Source organism: Oryza sativa, chromosome 1 (genome assembly GCF_034140825.1).
Source record: "Oryza sativa Japonica Group chromosome 1, ASM3414082v1".
In the NCBI taxonomy this organism is placed as follows: domain Eukaryota; kingdom Viridiplantae; phylum Streptophyta; class Magnoliopsida; order Poales; family Poaceae; genus Oryza; species Oryza sativa.
The window spans coordinates 7,697,700-7,709,202 of record NC_089035.1 but is presented as its reverse complement, the minus strand read 5'-3'; the positions used below and the strand labels follow the sequence as shown (position 1 = coordinate 7,709,202).

Here is an 11,503-nt window from a genome sequence, read left to right as displayed (position 1 = left end):
GCTGGTGTAAGAATAACGAAAACAAGAGATATGAAACTCAACCGATAAATTTTGTCAAAATTTATAGTCAAGTACTCCATTCGTTAAAATACTTGACCTAACAAGTCTACGAGATAATGAAATTACTTTTGAATATAAATCTGCACATACCATTTTATTGTTCTACAATTAACTATTTTCAGAGTCGCTAAAAGTCAAAGTTTATGAACGTTGCCAAAAGCAGTCCAATAGGACAAGTGCCTATAACCGGAGGGAGTAATAATTTGCACTTCCCTCTAGGTTGAAAATAATTATTGGTTTAGATAAGGATAAGGTCTCCTAAAAATAACTTTGAGCACTAGTTTCTACTACAAATATGTAGAATTATGAAAAAAAAATATGTTATCATTGAAGTATTTTTTAACATTAATTAATCTATACATATTGTTGTCAGTATCCTAAATATGGGATACCCTATGTAATATGTAAAGGACCACCATATACCAAATTCTATATGAAATGACTTCAAATAAGAAAACAGAAACATAGATCCTTTAGACCCGACCGCCAGGACTACTTAGATAGTATCTATATTTGTCTTTCTAGTTCTACTAAAACAAAAGGACACCAAAGAGTATATAAATACAAAGCCCCAAGAGAAGAAACGAAGCCATAGAAGCCAAGCCTGAGACAACACAAGAGATATACAAATCAATACAACCAACCCTCGATCGTGCCGAGTCATTTGTCTCGAGGAAGCCAATAATAGTTAGTCGTTGATCACCATGCCTAAGTTTTACGCCAATATACTGGCAAACTAGACTAAGTTTTTCTCTCCTTTGTACTCGTGAGAGATTGATATATGATGACAACAATAACTCCGCCCAACGAAGTAGGGCTATTACCCATCATTAGGGGAACAGACCTTTATAAAAATCTCTATCTCCCTTACCCTCTTAACAGCTTCAATTCATATATATCAGGCAATCTCAGCTCCTCCAAACAAACCGTATAGGTACGAATACTAGAATTGTGGTATAACCCGTCGACAATCTTAATCATATATTTTCCTTTTTCTAGGGTACTTCCTATATTTCTTAAGTAGGAGTAAATATTAATTTTAGAAGTTATCTATTATATTATATACTAAAAGTCCATTAAACTTCCTACAAACGCTCTCAAGATGTTACGTGGCGCTCTAATAAATTAGAAAAAATCCTAGAAATTCTAAGAAAAAAGCAAAACATCTACCTCTTTATTTTCACTTAAATTGGTGGGTCCAATATTATACACCGTTAGATGAAATTGATTTTAAAACAAACCAAATACTATAGGCCCCACCTCTCATCTTTATGCGTGCATAGGTAGGTCACGTACATACATGCGTATGTAGTACGTACGCCTCCCTCCCTTTTTTTCCTTTTTTCTTATTTTTTCCATTTATACAATTGATATATATATATATATATATATATATATATATATATATATATATATATATATATATATATATATATATATATATATATATATATATATATATATATATATATATATATATATATATATATATATATATATATATATATATATATATATATATATATATATATATATATATATATATATATATATATATATATATATAATCATAATTTTACAAACAAAGAATATACCATCATATAACTCTTCATAAACACAGGTAAATAAATTAGCTCTATAATCTTTGAAAATAAAATTTACAACATATTATATGTTTACCCAGTAAATCAATAATGTAAGATAGTTTCGACTTAAATCGGTGTACTCATTACTTTGTACTATTATTTTCAAATAATTCACTATTTTCAAATAAAATTTACATAATTATATTGTGTACCTATTAAATAAACCATTTAAGATATATATTAACTAATATATACGTGCACTTAAACAGATAAACCCATTATTTAAATCATTTGATCTATTTTTTTAATTACTTTGGACTATTATTCTCAAATAATGAATTGTTTTAAAATAAAATCTACACCATTATATTGTGTACCCATTAAATTAACAATTTAAAATATATATTAACTAATTTACATTTACACTAGAACCAGTGGACTCATTATTTAAATCATCGGATCTATTATTAATAACTAAAGCGTCTAAAGTTCTCTTTTTGGCCGGCTGCATAATGCACGTCTACACCTTTGCCTTTCGGACGTGAGACAAAACGTCATGTCTGAGGCATCTCAGGTGATCACGACCGCTGCAGTGCTACTGATTTTGTTAATAACATGAAAAGAAACTTAAAGGTGTGATGCAGTGAGAGAAGAATTAAGAACCGTGGGAACACTTAGCTCTGTTTAAGTCAAATCGAGAGTTGATTACATAATAATTATAATGTATTGTGTTAGATGTATTCGGATTTTGTATTATTTGTTCGTACAATTGAAAGAAATCATTATGTTCTAAATGTGAGCACAGTATTAACGAATATCAATAGAACTCTTACTAGGATAAAAGTGTTATAAGGGAGTTTAAGGCCCTATATTTTCCTTGATTCCATCTTTTGGGTTTTCGCTTGCACGCTCCACGCTTTCCAAGTTCCTAAATAGTGCTTTTCTTAAATAACTTTTTAACTTTTTAGAAGTTAATTCATTTGTTTATAATCTCAAATAGCTATCACATAAATCAGATAATTCATCAATTTCAGTTGTCCTAAACCCTAAGTAGTACATAATTTTTTCATGCGAGTCATGGTGATCAGTAAATTGGTGATCAACGCATAATCAAAGTCGTAAGATGAATCTGTAAGAGCTACCATAAACAATTGTAAATAGGTGTCAAAATTAATTGCTATTAATTAGACATCTAATGGCTTGCTAGCAACATATTTAATTTCTCTCTACATGTATATAAACATGGACGAAGCTAAATGAATATTAACATATATCCCATACATATATATTACATGGTTAATATTCTAATTACATGTGGTAAGTCCATTAAAATTTCTTAAAATGCCCTCAAGCTGCCACGTGGTGCTCCAATAAATTAGAGAAAATATTAGAAATTCTAAGAAAAAAACAAAGTATCTATTACTTGATTTTCACTTAAATCGATCGGTCCAATATTATAAACCATTAGATTAAATTGATCTTAGAACAAACTAAATACTACGAGGTTCCACCTCTCCACCTTCGGTACACACCTACATACGTGGGTACCTACACTTCCCCTCCCTTTTTCCATTTTTCCCTTTCTTCTTTTTCTCCATAAATACGCTTCCCTCCCTTTCTTACTGTATCATGCACCTTTATGAGACGATTTAATCACAAGAATTTTACGTATCTTGCTCTCACATTTTTCATTTGTTATTTACTCAAGAACTACAAGCAATAGTTTATTATTTACTCGAGAAAAAAATATGATTCAAAAGTCGTAAGTACTTAATCCATCTCCTACTCAAAAGTTTGTGAATGGATTTTTAAGATACCTTAAGAAAAATAGAACCCTTAAATTATTACAAAATAACAATATCCGAACTTTAGTTTGCCCTTAATCTATGAGACAAAATTTTTGAACAAATAGTAAAAATCTTACTTTTCAATAATACAAGTGCCCGCGCATATATACGTGCGGGCCACCTTTCTAGTTTATAGTTAAAGTTTCAAAAGTTTGGCATTAGTATTGTATAGATTGATAGTTATTTTTAACCAGGAGGGAGCAACAAATCCGTGTAGAATATATCCTACGCCGTACATAATAATGATGAGTAGTAATATAATAATAGGTTGTAGATCAACATATGTCCAGTTGCGCACAAAATGCCCAACGAGACAGGCGTACACATGCTCACCAGAATTATTGTTTTGGCAAGTTGCATCCGTCAAATTCAGTCGGCAGGGTCACTGAGATATCGTCGTATATATGACAGATAAACGCTGCGGTGCCCTAGTGTGTGTCATATGCTATGCTACCGCGCGTTAGCTAGCCGTCGGTGTGTAGAGAGAGAGAGAGAGAGGGGTTAATTTAATTCGGCTCAAAGAAAGAACCCTAAAAAGCAGGTTGTAGAGAGAGAAATTAATCTCGAGGAGTTTTGTGGTCGACATGCGTCCTCCTCTCCCCTCTAATACTCCAAAATCACCACCAAACTAGTCTTGTTCTCTCCTCTCTCTCTCTCTCTTCTTCCTCCTTTCTCTCTCCCCATCTTCTTCTCCTTCCTATCCATTAGCTAGCTAGCTTGAGAGATCTCCATTAGAGAGAGCTTGCCCATATGCACTAGCACCATCCATGCATATGCATCTTGTAGTTATTGCTTGCTCTCTTCAATCCCAGCTTTGCCTCTAAATCCAGCAGACGCATCGGATATATATCTTCAATCTTCAACCATATAGTGGTTGAATTGAATCTACATGTATATATAGATGAGAATTAGAGGCTTAGAGCTGGAGATTTCGAAGTAAATATATTTCTTGGTCGCCTGCCGATCTTGCGAGGTGTAGAGGGGAGAGATTTTGGGATGCTTGAGGTGTCCACGCTGCGAAGCCCTAAGGCGGATCAGCGGGCGGGCGTCGGCGGCCACCATGTCGTCGGCTTCGTCCCGGCGCCGCCGTCGCCGGCCGACGTCGCCGACGAGGTCGACGCGTTCATCGTCGACGACAGCTGCCTGCTCGAGTACATCGACTTCAGCTGCTGCGACGTGCCGTTCTTCCACGCCGACGACGGCGACATCCTCCCGGACCTCGAGGTCGACCCCACGGAGCTCCTCGCCGAGTTCGCCAGCTCCCCGGACGACGAGCCGCCGCCGACGACGTCGGCTCCGGGCCCCGGCGAGCCAGCTGCTGCTGCAGGAGCCAAGGAAGACGTGAAGGAAGATGGAGCCGCCGCCGCCGCCGCCGCCGCCGCCGCTGACTACGACGGGTCGCCGCCGCCACCGCGGGGGAAGAAGAAGAAGGACGACGAGGAAAGGTCGTCGTCGTTGCCGGAGGAGAAAGACGCGAAGAACGGCGGCGGCGACGAGGTCCTGAGCGCGGTGACGACGGAGGATTCCTCGGCCGGTGCCGCCAAGTCGTGCTCGCCGTCGGCAGAGGGCCACAGCAAGAGGAAGCCGTCGTCGTCGTCGTCATCGGCGGCGGCCGGCAAGAACTCTCACGGCAAGCGCAAGGTGAAGGTATATCCCTACTACCAACCACACAACTAACACTTCAGCCCTAATTATAACTATTTTATCGAACACCATGCGCGCGCGCACACACACAGCTAGCTCTACCACACAGAGGGGAAAAGAAAAGACAAAAAAAAATCAAAACGGCATCAGAATTAACTCCTCGATCAGCTCAGATGAGAGATACAATTAACAGTCAATCACCCCAAGCTCAAACTAATCATACTGCACATATAATTTTTTTTCTCTCTCTGACGAGCAGATCTGACTGATATACAGACGAACGGGCATGCAGAAGGCAACAAACTAGCAGCGTCCTGCAGCAGATTCAAATTACTAGTATAGTTCTAGACAGAGCGAGGCAGATCCAAACCACACGCTGCGCGCTGCTGCTGCGGCTGCTGCTAGCGCCATGCACGACGGACGACGCGTCACGGGCAATCCGCACAGACGCGCACACACATGTTAGCCTGCCTGCGCGGCTGCGGGCGCGCGTGTGGGCGCGGAGGCGGAGCGTACGTACGTGGGGGCAATGAATAGGGCGCGGAAATGCCCGTGTAGGAGTAAGCCTTTTACGGATGGATCGAACGCTCGCTACTATACACCGTACCGACGAAGAGAGGCGATGGATTCGCAGGATAGATCTCGGGGAGGAGAGGGCCGTGCGCGCTCACGGGAAGGCTCATACAGTATTCATATAGCTAGTCATGGATAGAGTGGGTGTATACTGTATAGTAGCTAGCTAGACCACACCAGCACAGACACATGCACAGAGAGTACGTCTCTCGATTGCTCGTGCAGTCCTGTCGATCTCTCGATCGATCGTCTGCAGTGGCCAAATGGCCACTGTTGCTAGCTAGCTGCGCATGCAGTAGCAGAGATGACATGTAGGTGTAGGCAGGCACAGTGATATTACAAGAGATTAATTAGTGGATGTGGTTTTGAGAAGGATATGGATCGATGATGGATTGGTGGATATGTGTTGCAGGTGGACTGGACGCCGGAGTTGCACCGGCGGTTCGTGCAGGCGGTGGAGCAGCTCGGGATAGACAAGGCCGTGCCGTCCAGGATCCTGGAGCTCATGGGCATCGAGTGCCTCACTCGCCACAACATCGCCAGCCATCTCCAGGTCTATATATATTAATTTCACTATATCCAGTACTAGGTCATACATACTAGGTTATAATATAATTTTGATAGATTTTCTCTCTCTTAATACATACGAGGTTCTTCAGCACAGTTAATTAAAAGAGGCATGTCTTTCAGAGGCGAACGAAAAACACTCTTGTACTTGTATATATGGCCTTGCACACGAAAATGTTCGTTCTTAAATTTATATAGAGTATTAGGAGTATAATATGCTAGTAATAGTATACAGTACATCTATACATTTTGTGGGTTGTGACACTGTCAGGCTTAGATCTGGGAGGAACATAGTACAGGGAGCATTGTCCAAAAACTGGCGCCGCGACAAACGACGCCAGTAGCCCTGATGTACGTAACGTAGTAGCGAGTACGAGTTACTACACCGCAGCATGAATTATTAATATTTACTCGATCCCTTGAGTCAACCAAGAACTCATGGCACCCTACAATAACATACTACTTCGTCCTTAAAAAAAAATCGATCCTAATTACTATAAACCTGAGCATGGTCCAGGTTCTTCGTAGGTAGAATAATAGGATCATGTTTTTTATAGGATGTAGAGGTGGTACTAGTTAATGTAGTATACCAATCATTTTCAGTTTTGATCAAACAAACCATTCGCATCTTAATTTGAGAGTGCTATAGTAGCAACTAATTAAGCAAGCGTTTTGAGCCAAAACAATTGCATGTGCATCTTCGTTTTTTACCGCACCATCTCGCACGAAGCAGTAGCTAGGAATGTCAAGTTTTTTTTTACCAGGTGCTGCATGCTGAGCTAGTAACTGAAGGTTAAAAGGCCTTTAAAGACGAGCAAATGCATGCATGCAAGCAAACAAGTATAGCTAGGCAGGCAGCAGTAGTACTGCATGCGGGTGCAGAGGGCAAGCAGAAGCAGGGAGGCAAGGCTAGCCAGACTCGCATCGTATCCAAGCTAAAGCTAGGAATAGGATATTATTCCCCTGGCTCAAACCGTGCAACGGCGACGCGCCAAAGCCGAGTAGTCGCCACGCCACAAGCCGCCACTGCCACGGTCGTCCCCGCATGCTCCACCGCTGCCCGCTAGCTTTGTTTGCGTCGTTTTGTCACCTCCGATCCGGTAACCAGCTAATGGCTACTAGTACTTACCTCCGATGAAGTCGTGTTACCTCTGCGAATATAAACATTATAATTGTATGTTTATAGTGTGATATAAACTTTAAATCCTCAAAATACTTTATATTTTTAAACTGATACAGCAGTAACTAGCCAGAGGACATTTGCGGAAGACCGGGTAATATTTATTTAACGAAATTCTCGCTTTAAACTTGAAAAGTTAGTCTTTTTTACGATACTGGTGCTTTTGTCGGAACTTGGGGAATGTTTAGATTGTAGTCAAAATAAACCTTGTCAAATATTACCAAATTTATAGGATTTTTTATATATTTACTAAGTTTTTTTAAGAGAAGGAAAATAGAAGAACGTTCTTATGTATTTACTAGAGTATTGTAAAAAACTAAACGGATATATATATTTGACAACTTTATTTAAAAAAAATGAAATGATTTAAAATGGTGTCAATATGAACAACCCCTTGTACGTAATAAAATGTTGGTTTAACAATTATGCGGCAGCTACCTAAATAAAACAAGAGACTGTCTATATGGGATTCGCATGATTTTTTAGTCTTTCATCATGCAGTGTTTCACTAACTAGATCAAAAATGTTTCATCAAGTAGATCGAAAATGTTTCAATCTTTTAAAAAAATTGGAACACAATGAAATCACCCCATGAAACATTTTGCTACAACATATGAAACAACGGTTCTGAATGTTTCACCAAGTAGATCAAAAAAATGTTTCACCAAGTAGATCGAAAATGTTTCAATCTTTTAAAAAGCTGAAACGCCGTAAATGTTTTACCAAGTAGATCAAACATGTTTCAATCTTTTTAAAAGCTAAAACACAATTAAATCATCTCGTGAAACATTTTTCTACAATATATGAAACAACGGTTCTAAATATATTGAAATATGAATGATTTAGCTATAAAAAATCATGCGACAGCTATTTAGCATTCCCGATAAAACAATTATGCGGTAGCAGCTGAGCTGATACATACTGTGTATTTGTGAGTTAGTACTAGTAGTTAATATTGTGCATTTGTGCGTGTACTGCGTGCAGAAATATCGGTCGCACAGGAAACATCTGATGGCGAGGGAGGCGGAGGCGGCGAGCTGGACGCAGAAGCGGCAGATGTACACCGCCGCCGCCGCCGCCGCCGCGGTGGCAGCCGGCGGCGGGCCAAGGAAGGACGCCGCCGCCGCCACTGCGGCGGTGGCCCCGTGGGTCATGCCGACCATCGGTTTCCCTCCGCCGCACGCGGCGGCGATGGTGCCTCCCCCGCCGCACCCTCCACCGTTCTGCCGGCCGCCGCTGCACGTGTGGGGCCACCCGACCGCCGGCGTCGAGCCGACCACCGCGGCGGCGCCACCACCACCCTCGCCGCACGCGCAGCCGCCGTTGCTGCCCGTCTGGCCGCGCCACCTGGCGCCGCCGCCGCCGCCGCTGCCGGCGGCGTGGGCGCACGGCCACCAGCCGGCGCCGGTGGACCCGGCGGCGTACTGGCAGCAACAGTATAACGTGCGTACGAAAAAAAAGGAAAAAAAAACTGTTTCCTCTGTGACGTAGTATCGTGCATGTGACACTAGCTTATAGCTTGCTTTTCCAGTGATGCTTTGCTCGCTTTGGCTGCCTGCATATGTTGTGTGAACTTTAATCTGATGAGTTGACGCCTGGGGTTTTCATGCATGCATATGCAGGCGGCGAGGAAGTGGGGCCCGCAGGCAGTGACACCGGGGACGCCGTGTATGCCGCCACCGTTGCCTCCAGCCGCCATGGTAATTTCAAGCAAAGTAAAAATAAGTTAATCTAAGTATGTTATTAACATCCCAATACTATAAATCTACTTCCTATAATAATAAGATTTAAATCTTAGGGATAAATCTAGACACACATATATCTAGATGATTTAAGTTTTTTTCGACAGGGTAGTATGGAGCACTCCTCCCACTTAAAAAAAATCAACCTCTAATTATATATATGGATATAGTATGTTATCAGATATATATAGTTAGAAGTTCGATTTTATTGGACAGAGAAATTATATGCTATTAATTAGAAACAAACCATTGAACTTCTTATAAATTAAGAGTGCTCTCTTCGTACATAAATATAAGTATTCATGATGAGAATTGGAAAAATTTAAATGAGAAGTGAATAATAAGATAAGCAGTACTTAATGGATCCTTATATTTGTCAACAAATTTCAAGTGCTTCTAATACTTATATTCTTAGATAAATTTTAAATGCTTATATATTTTTGGCTGGTGTATGTGTTATGTACAGTTGCAGAGGTTTCCTGTACCGCCGGTGCCTGGAATGGTGCCGCACCCCATGTACAGACCGATACCGCCGCCGTCACCGCCGCAGGGGAATAAACTCGCTGCCTTGCAGCTTCAGCTTGATGCCCACCCGGTAAGTATATATGCACTTCACTTTTTTTTTTCTTTAACACACGCTTAAACTGTTAAACAGATAGATGCTAAAAATAAAATCCATTGATTAACGTCTTCATAATATTTAATAGCATTCAAATTGTGCTTATCTACATAGAAAGTACTCTCTCCTTCCAAAAGTCTAAGACTTATTTTATTTTTTTATTTTTTTTTTAAAAGTCTAGGTCCTATTTATAGTCATTATGTGTTAAATTAAATTGTTGATAGGAACCCAAGAAGCCATTTTAGTGTTTATGGGTTGCATATTCATTGGTTTGTCATATGGTGAATGAATTAATTGCTTCTTGGTCTTGGTGAAAAAGAAATAGGACTTAGACTTTCGGAATAAGAGAGTAATACAAAGAATGTGTTCTAATAAGACCTATTTAGCACAACTCCAGGTTCTAGATATATGTTGGGTTAGGAAATTATAGTAATTTAAAATTCTATATATTCTCTCTAAAGTAAAATTATTTATCATAGATTCAGATTCATTGAAGGAACACTTATCTCTAAGAAATCTCGGGTCCGAAGCTATGTCAAACAAACCTAAACCACGCTAGCTGATCGGATGAATTTTTATTAGTTTTGTTGCTCCGGCATGTGTATATGTATGTTTAATTTTGTCTCGGTTGCAGTCTAAGGAGAGCATAGACGCAGCCATCGGAGATGTTTTAGTGAAGCCATGGCTGCCGCTTCCCCTCGGCCTCAAGCCACCGTCGCTGGACAGCGTCATGTCTGAGCTGCACAAGCAGGGCATCCCCAAGGTGCCACCGGCGGCGAGCGGTGCCGCCGGCTGATACACATCGATCACACCGATCGTCTCCTCCGCCGCCGGCGAAAAAAAAAAAAACCTCTCCTCTCTGCTCCGGCCGGTCTCCACGATGAGAAGAGGCAATGCAACCCGTCGACTTGTCGTAGCTTCGTCAGTGTGAATTGATTCATCATGCATTCACCCAATGCGTGTAGACGAGCTCGATGTGTAAACTAGCTAGTGTGTCTTGTGTGTTTGCATTGACATATCTGGGTTTTTGCTCTCATGGAATGTGCATGCAGAGACGATGCAGGCGACATGCATGCCTACCTGAGAGTTGCGTGTAAAATATAAAATGTTTTGAGATGGAACGTACACGGACTGCTATATATATTTTGGACAGCTGGTAATTAAATTGAGAAATAACCAAGGAACTTACACTTATGTGAGAGTTGTTGTGTTGTTCTACCATGTCAGTGAGTTGTAAGATCTTCTCCTTACAATTTGGATACACCAACTGTAGGAGATGTGTACCCTCCCCTCCATTCCTACGTATAAGTTTTAGGTTGTTTAGTAAATATTAAGTTTGAGGGGGAGAGATTTTCCTTCAGTCACCTAATTGGCCAAAATTTGAATTTGTTTGGATTCCCCTCCTAAGCAACCGATTGGCAGAAAATGCTTGGATTTACATGTATTGTAGTGTCCCCAAAATACTTATATCATACTTCCCTCTATTATAATTTGATCAACACCTAAAACTTTTGAGGTTTTCCCAATTTGATCATCTAACAAAGTGTATTTTTTTTATTTGTGTAAAGAGTAATTGTGCATCGTGAAATGCCCCAGGATGCATGCTTGCAACCAATGATCAATTTTTATAAATGATTTTTTGTTGGATGCGAAACGACGGAACACCTTGATCAATGAGAATTAAT

General features: G+C 40.3%; 1 protein-coding gene across 2 annotated transcripts; it reads left to right on the top strand.

Annotated features, from left to right (window-relative positions):
* Positions 1 to 3,927: 3,927 nt before the first annotated feature.
* LOC4326363 (probable transcription factor GLK2) lies at positions 3,928 to 11,012 on the top strand. Of its 2 annotated transcripts, none has more exons than NM_001397945.1 (6): positions 3,928 to 5,140; positions 6,123 to 6,263; positions 8,442 to 8,900; positions 9,080 to 9,157; positions 9,666 to 9,794; positions 10,453 to 11,010. In NM_001397945.1, the coding sequence occupies exons 1-6, from the start codon at positions 4,490 to 4,492 to the stop codon at positions 10,612 to 10,614; spliced, it is 1,620 nt and encodes a 539-aa protein (NP_001384874.1). In that variant the 5' UTR covers positions 3,928 to 4,489; the 3' UTR covers positions 10,615 to 11,010. The 2 variants fall into 2 exon arrangements, with proteins under 2 accessions (NP_001384874.1, XP_015615913.1); XM_015760427.3 differs by having other exon boundaries at positions 3,933 to 5,134; positions 10,453 to 11,012.
* The last annotated feature ends 491 nt before the right edge of the window (positions 11,013 to 11,503 follow it).

Bases quoted from the DNA above. Each gene is read 5' to 3' on its own strand.
- LOC4326363 (NM_001397945.1), top strand. From the start codon at position 4,490: ATGCTTGAGGTGTCCACGCTGCGAAGCCCTAAGGCGGATCAGCGGGCG. The intron at 6,264-8,441 runs GTCTATATATAT...TACTGCGTGCAG, and splicing joins ACATCGCCAGCCATCTCCAG to AAATATCGGTCGCACAGGAA. The intron at 8,901-9,079 runs GTGCGTACGAAA...ATGCATATGCAG, and splicing joins ACTGGCAGCAACAGTATAAC to GCGGCGAGGAAGTGGGGCCC.